Genomic DNA, 17,806 nt, shown 5'->3' with positions numbered 1-17,806 from the left:
AAGTAAGAGTTCCCGACGGCTATTCATCCAATATATCACGTCGTGTGCGCTCACATGATAGAAGTATTGGAGGTCTTAAGAGCCACGATAGTCATATTCTGATGCAACAACTTATTCCATTGGCTATTCGAAGATCGTTACCGAAGAATGTAATTGAACCCTTGATTGAATTGAGCAATTTCTTTAGACAATTGTGTTCAAAAGTGAATCGTGCGACGGATTTGCAATATATTCAAGATCGTATCGCTATAACACTTTGTCATCTAGAGAAAATATTTCCTCCAAGTTTTTTTGATATAATGGAGCACTTGCCTATACATCTAGCTGATGAAGCCTTATTGGGTGGAGCGATTCAGTTTCGATGGATGTATCCAATTGAGAGGTATCTTCTTACTTTGAAGCAATACGTGTGTAATAGAGCTCATCCTGAAGGATCAATTGCTAAAGGATATCTTATGGAAGAATGCATGAATTTTTGTGCACAATATCTCAATGATGTGGAAACCAAATCTAGTCGACCCGTGAGGAACTATGGTGGTGCTGATAATTTGGGTCATGCTATTGGTGAAAACACAAGCTTTTATCTTGATAATACTTCTTGGGTACAAGCTCATCGGTACATCTTATTCAATACAAGTGCGGTTCAACCATTCATAAAGTAGGTTAAGTCACTCACTCAATATTTTATTATGTTTTATTGAATTTTCTACAAAATTTTTTGTATTGCTAAAATTTCAATCTACACAGCGAACACCTTGAAATACTTAAGCTCAAAATGCCTCGTGTTGACGATCATCAGCTTCGGCGTGAACATTTTGAAACTTTTCACATTTGGTTCAAGGAACATGTATGTATTTAACTCTATAGATTCTAGTTACTTAAGTCGAACTACATTTTAAATTTTACATTTTCGTGTTAAATAGGTCCAAACTTTGCGAAGGACTACTGATGTCATATTTTCTGAAGAGATTATTCTATTGGCAAATGGTCCTCATAACTTGGCAAGGAGGTTCAACGGGTATATACTGAATGGGTTTCGGTATCGAGTAAAGGCCATGGATGATCGTCGAGCCACACAAAATTGTGGTGTAGCTTTGAAGGCAGATACCATAAGTTATGCTAGTCGAAAAGACAAGAATCCTCGTGTTGGGTCTGTGTACTATTATGGACAATTGACAGATATTGTTGAGATTCGATATTCCAATGAGAAGAAACATGTGTTGTTTAAGTGTGATTGGATTGACAACATTCACGGAAAGAAAGAAGATGTCTTCAATTTCACGTTGGTGAACTTCAATCATTTGTTGTACCGAGATGATTGAATTACCAATGAACCTTTCATCTTGGCGTCCCAAGCAGAGCAAGTTTGGTATGTTGCAGACCCGTTACAACCAGACTGGCAAGTCGTGGTGAAGATGTCTCAAAGAGGTTTATTTGATATGAGTTTGACTGATCCACAAATCGAGCCATACATGAGCCAACAATTGGAAGAAAATATAATGCTTCGTGATGAAGAAGTTGGTTGGGTGAGGGAAGCCGCAGAAGGGGAAACAGTTGATGTTCAAATAGGCTGATAGTGGTGGAAACATTAGTAATTCAATTAAGGCCAAGGTTGTAGTTAATCATCAATTTCTTAATTTACTTTATCTTTGTAATTGTATTAGTTCAATTAATGTCATATTATAGTTGACGACAAACCATTGTCTATGTTTTTAATGTCAATTAATGTTATATTGCTTGCAGATTATTATGGGAAGGAAGAGGAAGCCTGATCATCCCCGGCACATGATGTCTGATGTGCTACATAACAGGACATCAGTAGCACCACCATCAGAGGAGGCATCACATCGGCCACTATCGGAGGGGCCTTTAGTGGCACCACAGCAGCTACCATGTACTCAGCCTCCACGCCTACCATCGGTGCGTCCACCATCAGTGGCACCACAACAACTATCATCATCAGCTTATGAGCCATCCGTAGGTATATAAATTTGCTTTGATTTGTATGAAAATTATTGAAGCATACATTTATTTATGCTCATTATATATAACTTGTTTATTCTCATTGTATTTTGCAGACCCTTCAACTTCTTCACAGCCCAGCTCAAGTTTATTTGATATGATTTGTATTCACATTATTTAAATTTGCATTTGTTTATTACCATTGCATATTGTTTATTGTTATTGTATCTCACAGGTCATGTTAGTTCTTCATCAACCTCGACTAGGCGTGGTAGACAATGTGCCAAGGGCATTAAAGAGTGGGGTACTGGTAAAAAGCTGGACATACAATTTGATGGAAATTACTGCCCAATAGGGGATAACGTGGCTAAGTTAACTACTCAACTTGGCATTATTGTGCGGAATGGTAACATTGTTCCTCTTACTTTTCTTGACTGGAACAATGTGCCTGATGATATTATTGATGCTATCTGGAAGGATGTGAAGGTAAAAGTATATTTTTGTCCACAAATTCGAATTCCAAAATTGTGTTATTATTATTTAAACTTTGAAATTGTGTTTTATAGGACAATTTGAATATATGTCCAGAGGAGCACAAGCCAATCTACATGAAAAATTGCAACAGCATATGGAAGGATCACAAGAACAAGCTTAAGGCTAAGTATTTCAAGCCTAGAAGTTCTGATCCTAATCTGAAGGATGATGTTCCTATGCACATTGTGCCAAGCCAGTGGGAAGAACTTGTGGAGTATTGGCGTACTTCCGATGCTGAGGTATACAAATAAGTTATATTTATGATATGTAAACATACAAATCATATTTACATACTCACATTTGTCGAACCTGTTATAGAAAATTGCAAGTAGGAACGCTAAAAATCGACGAGCTCACGACATAGCTCATACCACAGGGCGTACTACTTTCTCTCAGATACGGCATGAGGTTTACATTTTATTGTTTTATTTTTGTATATAAATAAACATTGTATATTTATAAATTATTTAGATTCTAATTTTCATATTTCTAAAAAAATGCAGATGACCAGTAAGGGGGAGTCTACTGATAAGATAAATGTTTAGCTTATGACACGTAGAGTAGATGACCCAGAGGTTATTCAAACCCTAGTAGTTTCCAAACACCTTTGATTGTATTTAAAGTTTATTTTTTGTGTGTCAACCATCTTAATTTGGCATATACTTGTATGTCTTATTCAATACAGGATGAGTTTAATCGTCAACTCTCTATGCTACATGAGGATGGTCGGACATTGGAGGCTAGGAATGCCATTTTCCATGAGTTGATAGGTCATGACGGACATGGATATTGTCGCACATACGGGAGAATTATGCCTCAGAGAGCGGTGTATAAAGATGGTGCTGGGCCATCATAGTCAACACCCCAGCCATTGACTATTGATCAGATCACGCAGAAAGTTCGTGCAGAGCTAAGAGATGAGTTGAGGGAGGAGCTGCGAGCAGAGTTCTCTACACATTTACAACAGATGAGAGTTGAGATGATGGCCTTAGTGTCACAGGGGGCGAGTGTGGATCCCAACAGACAGGTTTGATATAAATTAAATTGTTTGATAGTTCAATTTTCACACAAGATTATGTATAAAATTCGAATATGATTAACACATTATGTATTGACTATCATAGGTTCCTGATGCATCGAGTGGCCACCGGGCATTTAGGGAATCTGCAGAAGACGAGAATCCATATACCCCACCACCAGAAGATCAGGTATAAAATGCATCTTTGCATTCTAAGCTAAAATGTATCTTTGCATAATTTAGACATTCTAAGTTAAAGAGAGACTTGTGGGAGAAGACGGGGCTCGAATCGGGTTCCCGGTTTGGGAGTTAGAGTCGGATTTCACTTGGGCAAACTGGTTCCTTAAGAAACTTGAATTCGAGGAGTTAACGCCCCAAAATAACCAAACGGCGTCGGTTTAGCACGAAACTTGGCACACACGACTGCCTAGGCACGAGAGACTTGTGGGAGAAGACGAGGCTCGAATCGGGTTCCCGGTTTGGGAGTTAGAGCCGGATTTCACTTTAGGCAAACTAGTTCCTTAAGAAACTTGAATTCGAGGAGTTAACGCTCCAAAATCACCAAACGGCGTTGGTTTAGCACGAAACTTGGTACACACGACCGCCTAGGCACGGGAGACTTGTGGGAGAAGACGGGGCTCGAATCGGGTTCCCGGTTTGGGAGTTGGAGCCGGATTTCACTTTGGGCAAACTAGTTCCTTAAGAAACTTGAATTCGAGGAGTTAACGCCCCAAAATCACCAAACGGCGTCGGTTTAGCACGAAACTTGGCACACACGACCACCTAGGCACGGGAGACTTGTGGGAGAAGACAGGGCACGAATCGGGTTCCCGGTTTGGGAGTTAGAGCCGGATTTCACTTTAGGCAAACTAGTTCCTTAAGAAACTTGAATTCGAGGAGTTAACGCTCCAAAATCACCAAACGGCGTCGGTTTAGCACGAAACTTGGCACACACGACCGCCTAGGCACAGGAGACTTGTGGGAGAAGACGGGGCTCGAATCGGGTTCCCGGTTTGGGAGTTAGAGCCGGATTTCACTTTAGGCAAACTAGTTCCTTAAGAAACTTGAATTCGAGGAGTTAACACTCCAAAATCACCAAACGGCGTCGGTTTAGCATGAAACTTAGCACACACGACCGCCTAGGCACGGGAGACTTGTGGGAGAAGACGGGGCTCGAACCGGGATCCCGGTTTGGGAGTTGGAGACGGATTTCACTTTGGGCAAACTAGTTCCTTAAGAAACTTGAATTCGAGGAGTTAACGCCCCAAAATCACCAAACGGCGTCGGTTTAGCAACAAACTTGGCACACACGACCGCCTAGGCACGGGAGACTTGTGGGAGAAGACGGGGCTCGAATCGGGTTCCCGGTTTGGGAGTTAGAGCCGGATTTCACTTTAGGCAAACTAGTTCCTTAAGAAACTTGAATTCGAGGAGTTAACGCTCCAAAATCACCAAACGACGTCAGTTTAGCACGAAACTTGGCACACACGACTGCCTAGGCACGGGAGACTTGTGGGAAAGACGGGGCTCGAATCGGGTTCCCGGTTTGGGAGTTAGAGCCGGATTTCACTTTAGGCAAACTAGTTCCTCAAGAAACTTGAATTCGAGGAGTTAACGCTCCAAAATCACCAAACGGCGTCGGTCTAGCACGAAACTTGGCACACACGACCGCCTAGGCACGGGAGACGTGTGAGAGAAGACGGGGCTCGAATCGGGTTCCCGGTTTGGGAGTTGGAGCCGGATTTCACTTTGGGCATACTAGTTCCTTAAGAAACTTGAATTCGAGGAGTTAACGCTCCAAAATCACCAAACGGCGTCGGTTTAGCACGAAACTTGGCACACACGATCGCCTAGGCACGAGAGACTGTTGGGAGAAGAAGGGGCTCGAATCGGGTTCCCGGTTTAAGAGTTGGAGCCGGATTTCACTTTGGGCCAACTAGTTCCTTAAGAAACTTGAATTCGAGGAGTTAACGCCCCAAAATCACCAAACGACGTCGATTTAGCACGAAACTTGGCACACACGACCGCCTAGGCACGGGAGACTTGTGGGAGAAGACGGGGCTCGAATCGGGATCCCGGTTTGGGAGTTGGAGACGGATTTCACTTTGGGCAAACTAGTTCCTTAAGAAACTTGAATTCGAGGAGTTAACGCCCCAAAATCACCAAACGGCGTCGGTTTAGCAACAAACTTGGCACACACGACCGCCTAGGCACGGGAGACTTGTGGGAGAAGACGGGGCTCGAATCGGGTTCCCGGTTTGGGAGTTAGAGCCAGATTTCACTTTAGGCAAACTAGTTCCTTAAGAAACTTGAATTCGAGGAGTTAACGCTCCAAAATCACCAAACGACGTCAGTTTAGCACGAAACTTGGCACACACGACCACCTAGGCACGGGAGACTTGTGGGAAAGACGGGGCTCGAATCGGGTTCCCGGTTTGGGAGTTAGAGCCGGATTTCACTTTAGGCAAACTAGTTCCTTAAGAAACTTGAATTCGAGGAGTTAACGCTCCAAAATCACCAAACGGCGTCGGTCTAGCACGAAACTTGGCACACACGACCGCCTAGGCACGGGAGACGTGTGAGAGAAGACGGGGCTCGAATCGGGTTCCCGGTTTGGGAGTTGGAGCCGGATTTCACTTTGGGCAAACTAGTTCCTTAAGAAACTTGAATTCGAGGAGTTAACGCTCCAAAATCACCAAACGGCGTCGGTTTAGCGTGAAACTTGGCACACACGACCGCCTAGGCACAGGAGACTTGTGGGAGAAGACGGGGCTCGAATCGGGTTCCCGGTTTGGGAGTTAGAGCCGGATTTCACTTTAGGCAAACTGGTTCCTTAAGAAACTTGAATTCGAGGAGTTAACACTCCAAAATCACCAAACGGCGTCGGTTTAGCACGAAACTTAGCACACACGACCGCCTAGGCACGGGAGACTTGTGGGAGAAGACGGGGCTCGAATCGGGATCCCGGTTTGGGAGTTGGAGACGGATTTCACTTTGGGAAAACTAGTTCCTTAAGAAACTTGAATTCGAGGAGTTAACGCCCCAAAATCACCAAACGGCGTCGGTTTAGCAACAAACTTGGCACACACGACCGCCTAGGCACGGGAGACTTGTGGGAGAAGACGGGGCTCGAATCGGGTTCCCGGTTTGGGAGTTAGAGCCGGATTTCACTTTAGGCAAACTAGTTCCTTAAGAAACTTGAATTCGAGGAGTTAACGCTCCAAAATCACCAAACGACGTCAGTTTAGCACGAAACTTGGCACACACGACTGCCTAGGCACGGGAGACTTGTGGGAAAGACGGGGCTCGAATCGGGTTCCCGGTTTGGGAGTTAGAGCCGGATTTCACTTTAGGCAAACTAGTTCCTTAAGAAACTTGAATTCGAGGAGTTAACGCTCCAAAATCACCAAACGGCGTCGGTCTAGCACGAAACTTGGCACACACGACCGCCTAGGCACGGGAGACGTGTGAGAGAAGACGGGGCTCGAATCGGGTTCCCGGTTTGGGAGTTGGAGCCGGATTTCACTTTGGGCAAACTAGTTCCTTAAGAAACTTGAATTCGAGGAGTTAACGCTCCAAAATCACCAAACGGCGTCGGTTTAGCACGAAACATGGCACACACGATCGCCTAGGCACGAGAGACTGTTGGGAGAAGACGGGGCTCGAATCGGGTTCCCGGTTTAAGAGTTGGAGCCGGATTTCACTTTGGGCCAACTAGTTCCTTAAGAAACTTGAATTCGAGGAGTTAACGCCCCAAAATCACCAAACGACGTCGATTTAGCACGAAACTTGGCACACACGACTGCCTAGGCATGAGAGACTTGTGGGGGAAGATGGGGCTTGAATCGGGTTCCCGGTTTGGGAGTTAGAGTCGGATTTCACTTTAGGCAAACTAGTTCCTTAAGAAACTTGAATTCGAGGAGTTAATGCTCCAAAATCACCAAACGGCGTCGGTTTAGCCCGAAACTTGGCACACCCGACCGCCTAGGCACGGGAGACTTGTGTGTGAATACGGGGCTCGAATCGGGTTCCCGATTTGGGAGTTAGAGCCGGATTTCACTTTAAGCAAACTAGTTCCTTAAGAAACTTGAATTCGAGGAGTTAACGCTCCAAAATCCCCAAACGGCGTCAGTTTAGCACGAAACTTGGCACACATGACCGCCTTGGCACGGGAGACTTGTGGGAGAAGACGGGGCTCTAATCGGGTTCCCAGTTTGGGAGTTAGAGCCGGATTTCACTTTAGGCAAACTAGTTCCTTACGAAACTTGAATTCGAGGAGTTAGCGCTCCAAAATCACCAAACGGCATCAGTTTTGCACGAAACTTGGCACACACGACCGCCTAGGCACGAGAGACTTGTGGGAGAAGACGGGGCTCGAATCGGGTTCCCGGTTTGGTAGTTAGAGCTGGATTTCACTTTAGGGAAACTAGTTCCTTAAGAAACTTCAATTCGAGGAGTTAACGCCCCAAAATCACCAAACGGTGTCGGTTTAGTAACAAACTTGGCACACACGACCGCCTAGGCACGGGAGACTTGTGGGAGAAGACGGGGCTCGAATCGGGTTCCCGGTTTGGGAGTTACAGCCGGATTTCACTTTAGGCAAACTAGTTCCTTAAGAAACTTGAATTCGAGGAGTTAACGCTCCAAAATCACCAAACGACGTCAGTTTAGCACGAAACTTGGCACACACGACCGCCTAGGCACGGGAGACTTGTGGGAAAGACGGGACTCGAATCGGGTTCCCGGTTTGGGAGTTAGAGCCGGATTTCACTTTAGGCAAACTAGTTCCTTAAGAAACTTGAATTCGAGGAGTTAACGCTACAAAATCACCAAACGGCGTCGGTCTAGCACGAAACTTGGCACACACGACCGCCTAGGAACGGGAGACGTGTGAGAGAAGACGGGGCTCGAATCGGGTTCCCGGTTCGGGAGTTGGAGCCGGATTTCACTTTGGGCAAACTAGTTCCTTAAGAAACTTGAATTCGAGGAGTTAACGCTCCAAAATCACCAAACGGCGTCGGTTTAGCACGAAACTTGGCACACACGATCGCCTAGGCACGAGAGACTGTTGGGAGAAGACGGGCTCGAATCGGGTTCCCTGTTTAGGAGTTGGAGCCGGATTTCACTTTGGGCAAACTAGTTCCTTAAGAAACTTGAATTCGAGGAGTTAACGCCCCAAAATCTCCAAACGACGTCGGTTTAGCACGAAACTTGGCACACACGACCGCCTAGGCATGAGAGACTTGTGGGAGAAGACGGGGTTTGAATCGGGTTCCCGGTTTGGGAGTTAGAGTCGGATTTCACTTTAGGTAAACTAGTTCCTTAAGAAACTTGAATTCGAGGAGTTAATGCTCCAAAATCACCAAACGACGTCGGTTTAGCACGAAACTTGGCACACACGACCGCCTAGGCACGGGAGACTTGTGTGAGAAGACGGGGCTCGAATCGGGTTCCCGATTTGGGAGTTAGAGCCGGATTTCACTTTAGGCAAACTAGTTCCTTAAGAAACTTCAATTCGAGGAGTTAACGCTCCAAAATCACCAAACGGCGTCAGTTTAGCACGAAACTTGGCACACACGACCGCCTTGGCACGGGAGACTTGTGGGAGAAGACAGGGCTTGAAACGGGTTTCCAGTTTGGGAGTTAGAGCCGGATTTCACTTTAGGCAAACTAGTTCCTTACGAAACTTGAATTCGAGGAGCTAGCGCTCCAAATTCACCAAACGGCATCAGTTTAGCACGAAACTTGCCACACACGACCGCCTAGGCACGGGAGACTTGTGGGAGAAGACGGGGCTCGAATCGGGTTCCCGGTTTGGTAGTTAGAGCCGGATTTCACTTTAGGCAAACTAGTTCCTTAAGAAACTTGAATTCGAGGAGTTAAAGCTCCAAAATCACCAAACGGCGTCGGTTTAGCACGAAACTTGGCACACATGGCCGCCTAGGCACAGGAGACTTGTGGGAGAAGACGGGGCTCGAATCGGGTTCCCGGTTTAGGAGTTGGACCGGGATTTCACTTTGGGCAAACTAGTTCCTTAAGAAACTTCAATTCGAGGAGTTAACACCCCAAAATCACCAAACGGGGTCGGTTTAGCACGAAACGTGGCACACACGACCGCCTAGGCACGGGAGACTTGTGGGAGAAGACGGGGCTTGAATCGGGTTTCCGGTTTGGGAGTTAGAGCCGGATTTCACTTTAGGCAAACTAGTTCCTTTAGAAACTTAAATTCGAGGAGTTAACGCTCCAAAATCACCAAACGGCGTCGGTTTAGCACGACACTTGGCACACGACCGCCTAGGCACGGGAGACTTGTGCGAGAAGACGGGGCTCGAATCCGGTTCCCGGTTTGGGAGTTAGAGCCGGATTTAACTTTAGGCAAACTAGTTCCTTAAGAAACTTTAATTCGAGGAGTTAACGCTCCAAAATCACCAAACGGCGTCCGTATAGCACGAAACTTGGCACACACTACAGTCTAGGCACGGGAGACTTGTGGGACAAGACGGGGCTCGAATCGGGTTCCCGGTTTGGGAGTTAGAGCCGGATTTCACTTTAGGCAAACTAGTTCCTTAAGAAACTTGAATTCGAGGAGTTAACGCTTCAAAATCACCAAACGGGGTCGGTTTAGCACGACACTTGGCACACACGACCGCCTAGGCACGGGAGGCTTGTGGGAGAAGACGGGGCTCGAATCGGGTTCCCGGTTTGGGAGTTAGAGCCGGATTTCACTTTAGGCAAACTAGTTCCTTAAGAAACTTGAATTCGTGGAGTTAACGGTCCAAAATCACCAAACGGAGTCGGTTTAGCACGAAACTTGGCACACTCGACCGCCTAGGCACGGGGGACTTGTGGGAGAAGACAGGGCTCGAATCGGGTACCCAGTTTGGGGGTTGGAGCCGGATTTCACTTTTGGCAAACTAGTTCCTTAAGAAACTTGAATTCGAGGAGTTAACGCCCCAAAATCCCCAAACGGCGTCGGTTTAGCACGAAACTTGGCACACACGACCGCCTAGGCACGGGAGACTTGTGGGAGAAGACGGATCTCAAATCGGGTTCCTGGTTTGGGAGTTAGAGCCGGATTTCACTTTAGGCAAACTAGTTCCTTAAGAAACTTGAATTCGAGGAGTTAACGCTCCAAAATCACCAAACGGCATCAGTTTAGCACGAAACTTGGCACACACGACCGGCTAGGCACGGGAGACTTGTGGGAGAAGACGGGGCTCGAATCGGGCTCCCGGTTTGGGAGTTAGAGCCGGATTTCACTTTAGGCAAACTAGTTCCTTAAGAAACTTGAATTCGAGGAGTTAACGCTCCAAAATCACCAAACGGCGTCGGTTTAGCACGACACTTGGCACACGACCGCCTAGGCACGGGAGACTTGTGCGAGAAGACGGGGCTCGAATCGGGTTCCCGGTTTGGGAGTTAGAGCCGGATTTCACTTTAGGCAAACTAGTTCCTTATGAAACTTGAATTCGTGGAGTTAACGCTCCAAAATCACCAAACGGCGTCCGTATAGCACGAAACTTGGCACACACTACCGTCTAGGCACGGGAGACTTGTGGGAGAAGACGGGGCTCGAATCGGGTTCCCGGTTTGGGAGTTAGAGTCGGATTTCACATTAGGCAAACTAGTTCCTTAAGAAACTTGAATTCGAGCAGTTAACGCTTCAAAATCACCAAACGGGGTCGTTTTAGCACGACACTTGACACACACGACCGCCTAGGCACGGGAGGCTTGTGGGAGAAGACGGGGCTCGAATCGGGTTCCCGATTTGGGAGTTAGAGCCGGATTTCACTTTAGGCAAACTAGTTCCTTAAGAAACTTGAATTCGAGGAGTTAACGGTCCAAAATCACCAAACGGAGTCGGTTTAGCATGAAACTTGGCACACTCGACCGCCTAGGCACGGGGGACTTGTGGGAGAAGACAGGGCTCGAATCGGGTACCCAGTTTGGGGGTTGGAGCCGGATTTCACTTTTGGCAAACTAGTTCCTTAAGAAACTTGAATTCGAGGAGTTAACGCCCCAAAATCACCAAACGGCGTCGGTTTAGCACGAAACTTGGCACACACGACCGCCTAGGCACGGGAGACTTGTGGGAGAAGACGGATCTCAAATCGGGTTCCCGGTTTGGGAGTTAGAGCCGGATTTCACTTTAGGCAAACTAGTTCCTTAAGAAACTTGAATTCGAGGAGTTAACGCTCCAAAATCACCAAACAGCGTCAGTATAGCGCGAAACTTGGCACACACGACCGTCTAGGCACGGGAGACTTGTGGGAGAAGACGGGGCTCGAATCGTGTTCCCGGTTTGGGAGTTAGAGCCGGATTTCACTTTAGGCAAACTAGTACCTTAAGAAACTTGAATTCGAGGAGTTAACGCTCCAAAATCCCCAAACGGGATCGGTTAAGTACGAAACTTGGCACACACGACCGCCTTGGCATGGGAGACATGTGGGAGAAGACGGGGTTTGAATCGGGTTCCTGGTTTGGGAGTTGGAGCCGGATTTCACTTTGGCCAACTAGGTCCTTAAGAAACTTGAATTCGAGGAGTTAACGCCCCAAAATCACCAAACGGCGTCGGTTTAGCACGAAACTTGGCACACACGACCGCCTAGGCACGGGAGACTGGTGGGAGAAGACGGATCTCAAATCGGGTTCCCGGTTTGGGAGTTAGAGCCGGATTTCACTTTGAGCAAACTAGTTCCTTAAGAAACTTGAATTCGAGGAGTTAACGCTCCAAAATCACCAAACGGCGTCAGTATAGCGCGAAACTTGGCACACACGACCGTCTAGGCACGGGAGACTTGTGGGAGAAGACGGGGCTCGAATCGTGTTCCCGGTTTGGGAGTTAGAGCCGGATTTCACTTTAGGCAAACTAGTTCCTTAAGAAACTTGAATTCGAGGAGTTAACGCTCCAAAATCCCCAAACGGGATCGGTTTAGTACGAAACTTGGCACACACGACCGCCTTGGCATGGGAGACATGTGGGAGAAGACGGGGTTTGAATCGGGTTCCTGGTTTGGGAGTTGGAGCCGGATTTCACTTTGGCCAACTAGTTCCTTAAGAAACTTGAATTCGAGGAGTTAACGCCCCAAAATCACCAAACGGCATCGGTTTAGCACGAAACTTGGCACACACGACCCCCTAGGCACGAGAGACTTTTGGCAGAAAACGGGGCTCGAATCGGGTTCCTGGTTTGGGAGTTGGAGCCGGATTTCACTTTGAGCAAACTAGTTCCTCAAGAAACTTGAATTCGAGGAGTTAACGCCCCAAAATCACCAAACGGCGTCGGTTTAGCACGAAACTTGGCACACACGACCGCCTAGGCACGAGAGACTTGTGGGAGAAGACGGGGCTCGAATCGGGTTCCCGGTTTGGGAGTTAGAGCCGGATTTCACTTTAGGCAAACTAGTTCCTTAAGAAACTTGAATTCGAGGAGTTAATGCTCTAAAATCACCAAACGGCGTCGGTTTAGCACAAAACATGGCACACACGACCGCCTAGGCACGGGAGACTTGTGTGAGAAGACGGGGCTCGAATCGGGTTTCCGGTGTGGGAGTTAGAGCCGGATTTCACTTTAGGCAAACTAGTTCCTTAAGAAACTTGAATTCGAGGAGTTAACGCTCCAAAATCATCAAACGGCGTCAGTTTAGCACGAAACATGGCACACACGACCGCCTTGGCACGGGAGACTTGTCGGAGAAGACGGTGCTCGAATCGTGTTCCCGGTTTGGGAGTTGGAGCCGGATTTCACTTTAGGAAAACTAGTTCCTTAAGAAACTTCAATTCGAGGAGTTACCGCTCCAAAATCACCGAACGGTGTCAATTTAGCACGAAACTTGGCGCACACGACCGCCTAGGCACGGGAGATTTGTGGGAGAAGACGGGGCTCGAATCGGGTTCCCGGTTTGGGAGTTAGAGCCGGATTTCACTTTAGGCAAACTAGTTCCTTAAGAAACTTGAATTCGAGGAGTTAACGCTCCAAAATCACCAAACGGCATCGGTTTAGCCCGAAACTTGGCACACACGACCGCCTAGGCACGGGACACTTGTGGCAGAAGACGGGGCATGAATCGGGTTCCCGGTTTGGGAGTTGGAGCCGGATTTCACTTTGGGCAAACTAGTTCCTTGAGAAACTTGAATTCGAGGAGTTAACGCCCCAAAATCCCCAAACGGCGTCATTTTAGCACGAAACTTGGCACACATGACCGCCTAGGCACGGGAGACTTGTGGGAGAAGACGGGGCTCGAATCGGGTTCCCGGTTTGGGAGTTAGAGCCGGATTTCACTTTAGGCCAACTAGTTCCTTAAGAAACTTGAATTCAAGGAGTTAACGCTCCAAAATCACCAAACGGCGTCGGTTTAGCACGAAACTTGGCACACACGACCGCCTAGGCACGGGAGACTTGTGGGAGAAGACGGGGCTCGAATCGGGTTCCCAGTTTGGGAGTTAGAGCCGGATTTCACTTTAGGCAAACTAGTTCCTTACGAAACTTGAATTTGAGCAGTAAACGCTCCAAAATCACCAAACGGCGTCGGTTTAGCACGAAACTTGGCACACATGACCGCCTAGGCACGGGAGACTTGTGGCAGAAGACGGGGCTCGAATCGGGTTCCCGGTTTGGGAGTTGGAGCCAGATTTCACTTTGGGCAAACTAGTTCCTTCTGAAACCTGAATTCGAGGAGTTAACGCCCCAAAATCACCAAACGGCGTCGATTTAGCACGAAACTTGGCACACACGACCGCCTAGGCATGGGAGACTTGTGGGAGAAGACGGGGCTAGAATCGGGTTCCCGGTTTGGGAGTTAGAGCCGAATTTCACTTTAGGCAAACTAGTTTCTTAAGAAACTTGAATTTGAGGAGTTAACGCTCCAAAATCACCAAACGGCGTCAGTTTAGCACGAAACTTGGCACACACGACCGCCTAGGCACGGGAGACTTGTGGGAGAAGACGGGGCTCGAATCGGGCTCCCGGTTTGGGAGTTAGAGCCGGATTTCACTTTAGGCAAACTAGTTCCTTAAGAAACTTGAATTCGAGGAGTTAACACTCCAAAATCACCAAACGACGTCGGTTTAGCACGAAATTTGGCACACACGACCGCCTAGGCACGGGAGACTTGTGGGAGAAGACGGGGCTCGAATCGTGTTCCCGATTTGGGAGTTGGAACTGGATTTGACTTTGGGCAAACTAGTTCCTTAAGAAACTTGAATTCGAGGATTTAACGCCCCAAAATCACCAAACGGCGTCGGTTTAGCACGAAACTTGGCACACACGACCGCCTAGGCACGAGAGACTTTTGGGAGAAGACGGAGCTCGAATCGGGTTCCCGGTTTGGGAGTTGGAGCCGGATTTCACTTTGGGCAAACTAGTTCCTTAAGAAACTTGAATTCGAGGAGTTAACTCCCCAAAATCACCAAGCGGCGTCGGTTTTGCACGAAACTTGGCACAAATGACCGCCTAGGCACGAGAGACTTGTGGGATAAAACGGGGCTCGAATCGGGTTCCCGGTTTGGGAGTTAGAGCCGGATTTCAGTTTAGGCAAACTAGTTCCTTAAGAAACTTGAATTCGAGGAGTTAATGCTCCAAAATCACCAAACGGCGTCGGTTTAGCACGAAACTTGGCACACACGACCGTCCAGGCACGGGAGACTTGTGGGAGAAGACGGGTCTCGAATCGGGTTCCCGGTTTGGGAGTTAGAGGCGGATTTCACTTTAGGCAAACTAGTTCCTTAAGAAACTTGAATTCGAGGAGTTAACGCTCCAAAATCACCAAACGGCGTCAGTTTAGCACGAAACTTGGCACACACGTCCGCCTTGGCACGGGAGACTTGTGGGAGAAGAGGGGGCTCGAATCGGGTTCCCGGCTTGGGAGTTAGAGCCGGATTTCACTTTAGGCAAACTAGTTCGTTAAGAAACTTGAATTCGAGGAGTTAACGCTCCAAAATCACCAAACGGCGTCATTTTAGCATGAAACTTGGCACACATGACCGCATAGGCACGGGAGAATTGTGGGAGAAGACGGAGCTCGAATCGGGTTCCCGGTTTGGGAGTTAGAGCCGTATTTCACTTTAGGCAAACTAGTTCCTTAAGAAACTTGAATTCGAGGAGTTAACGCTCCAAAATCACCAAACGGCGTCGGTTTAGCACGAAACTTGGCACACACGACCGCATAGGCACGGGAGACTTGTGGGAGAAGACGGGGCTCGAATCGGGTTCCCAGTTTGGGAGTTGGAGCCGGATTTCACTTTGGGCAAACTAGTTCCTTAAGAAACTTGAATTCGAGGAGTTAACGCCCCAAAATCACCAAACGGCATCGGTTTAGCACGAAACTTGGCACACACGACCGCCTAGGCACGAGAGACTTGTGGGAGAAGACGGGGCTCGAATTGGGTCCCGGTTTGGGAGTTAGAGCCGGATTTTACTTTGGGCAAACTAATTCCTTTAGTTAAAATTATTTACTAAACTATCTTTCTAATTATATGGTAGTTAATTTTTTTTTATTTTTTTCTGTAATTAAAATTTTAAGACCATTATATTGTTATTAGTTATTTTTATTTTGTTTTTTTCAGATATTTCTTGAGTAGCAGTTTGCTTCGTGTGGAATGTGGGGGCATAAAGATTATGACCAACTTCTGTTTTTGTAACTCACGAAAGAATCAAGACGAAAACTTTTGGTTTTGATTTTGATTTATGTTATTTAAATTTGTGACCAACATTATCTATGTATTATGTGACCAACATTAGGAATTTTTATCATTTGCCAACTTTTGTTTATGTATGGATTTATATTATTATGTAATTTTTTGATTTTTTTTTAGCTATTTTTCACTTGCCAACATTAGTTATTTTATTTATGTATTTATATTATTATATCATTTGCCAACATTACAGGTTATTTTTATATTTTAAATAATTGTAAAACAGGGGGTTTTTTTTTTAATTTTTTTTGAGACGGCAGAACACCCCGTCGCAAAAAAAAAAACTGTGCCAGGCTTTTTGCGACGGCAGCCATACCGTCGCAAAAGGTGTGGAATTTATTTGAGAAACAAGGCTTTAGCGACGGTGCAATTGCCGTCGCCAATAGTCATTAACGCCGACATTTTTTGCGACGACATTTTTTGCGACGGAATTTTGCCGTCGCAAATATCTATTTTAGCGACGGAAAGCTTGTGCCGTCGCAAAAAAGCCCAGATCTTCATCCATAATGGCGACAAAAATTTGCCGTCGCAAAAAAGAGATATTCCTGTCGCAAAAGCAATGGCGACGGCAAGTGCCGTCGCTAAAGGTCTTTTGCAACCCCCCTTGTTGCGACCCCCACGTGCCGTCGCAAAAAGAAAAAATACCGTCGCAAATAGCTTTTGAGACGGCGTTTGGATTATTTGCGACGGCGTTTTGCCGTCGCAAAAAATAATTTTTTTTGTAGTGCTATGACTGATGAATTGCAAGCATTAGGCAAAACTCATACTTGGAATGTTGTTGATCTTCCCCCTGGTAAGACTGTGATCGAGTGTAAATGGATCTATAAAATCAAGACTCATTTTAATGGATCTATTGAGCGCTACAAAGTTGTTTGGTTGCCCGGGGTTTCACTCAAGAATGGTATTGATTATGAGGAGACTTTAGCTCCTGTTGCTCGTCTCACTTTTATCCGTAGCTTGATTGTTGTTGCTTGTAATTGGGGCCTTTTTTAGATGGATGTGAAAAATGCCTTCTTCAATGGTGATCTTCTTGAGGAAGTCTATATGCAACCCCCTCTTGGGTCTACTGTTCTGATCCATAAAGTTTGCAAACTGCAACGAGCCTTATATGGACTTAAGCAAGCTTCTCATGCTTGGTTTGCTAAGTTCAGTACTACTATACATGACTTTGGCTTCACTTCTAGCTCCTATGACTCCGCTTTATTTATTCGCACCACTGCTTAAGGCACCATTCTCCTTCTTCTTTATGTAGATGATATGATTATCACTGGAGATGATGAGGCTAGTATTCTTCACCTTAAACAATTTCTTAGCAGCCACTTTGAGATGAAGGATCTTGGTACTCTCAATTATTTCTTAGGTCTTGAAATCTCTCATGACTCGTTTGATTATTTTCTTTCTCAGGCCAAATATACTTCTGATCTTCTCACTCGAGCTGCACTTACTGATTGCAAAACTACTTCTACTTCAATTGATCCTCAGACTCGTCTTACTCCTCTTGATGGCACTCTTCTTTCTAATGTTACTCTCTATCGGCAATTGGTAGGCAGTCTTATCTACTTTACAGTTACTCGTCTTGATCTTTCATATGCTGTCCAC

General features: G+C 46.5%; 1 protein-coding gene and 2 long non-coding RNA genes across 3 annotated transcripts; all 3 read left to right on the top strand.

Annotated features, from left to right (window-relative positions):
- The first annotated feature begins 769 nt into the window (after positions 1 to 769).
- LOC145801123 (uncharacterized) lies at positions 770 to 1,337 on the top strand. Its single transcript, XM_082891435.1, has 2 exons — positions 770 to 847; positions 924 to 1,337. Exons 1-2 carry the CDS (start codon positions 776 to 778, stop codon positions 1,320 to 1,322), a joined length of 471 nt encoding a protein of 156 aa, XP_082747561.1. The 5' UTR covers positions 770 to 775; the 3' UTR covers positions 1,323 to 1,337.
- Positions 1,338 to 2,550: 1,213 nt separating this feature from the next.
- LOC145801122 (uncharacterized) lies at positions 2,551 to 3,300 on the top strand. Its single transcript, XR_014342030.1, has 4 exons — positions 2,551 to 2,735; positions 2,815 to 2,904; positions 3,000 to 3,071; positions 3,182 to 3,300. It is a non-coding gene; the product is annotated as an uncharacterized LOC145801122 (long non-coding RNA).
- A 173-nt stretch (positions 3,301 to 3,473) lies between these two features.
- On the top strand, positions 3,474 to 16,117 carry LOC145801121 (uncharacterized). Its single transcript, XR_014342029.1, has 3 exons — positions 3,474 to 3,523; positions 3,621 to 3,704; positions 16,079 to 16,117. It is a non-coding gene; the product is annotated as an uncharacterized LOC145801121 (long non-coding RNA).
- The last annotated feature ends 1,689 nt before the right edge of the window (positions 16,118 to 17,806 follow it).

The sequence above is a fragment of the Camellia sinensis genome, chromosome 10 (assembly GCF_055761805.1).
Source record: "Camellia sinensis isolate YWXY chromosome 10, ASM5576180v1, whole genome shotgun sequence".
NCBI classification, from domain to species: domain Eukaryota; kingdom Viridiplantae; phylum Streptophyta; class Magnoliopsida; order Ericales; family Theaceae; genus Camellia; species Camellia sinensis.
Note: the sequence above shows the minus strand (reverse complement) of the source record. Positions and strands in the feature narration are given on the sequence as shown.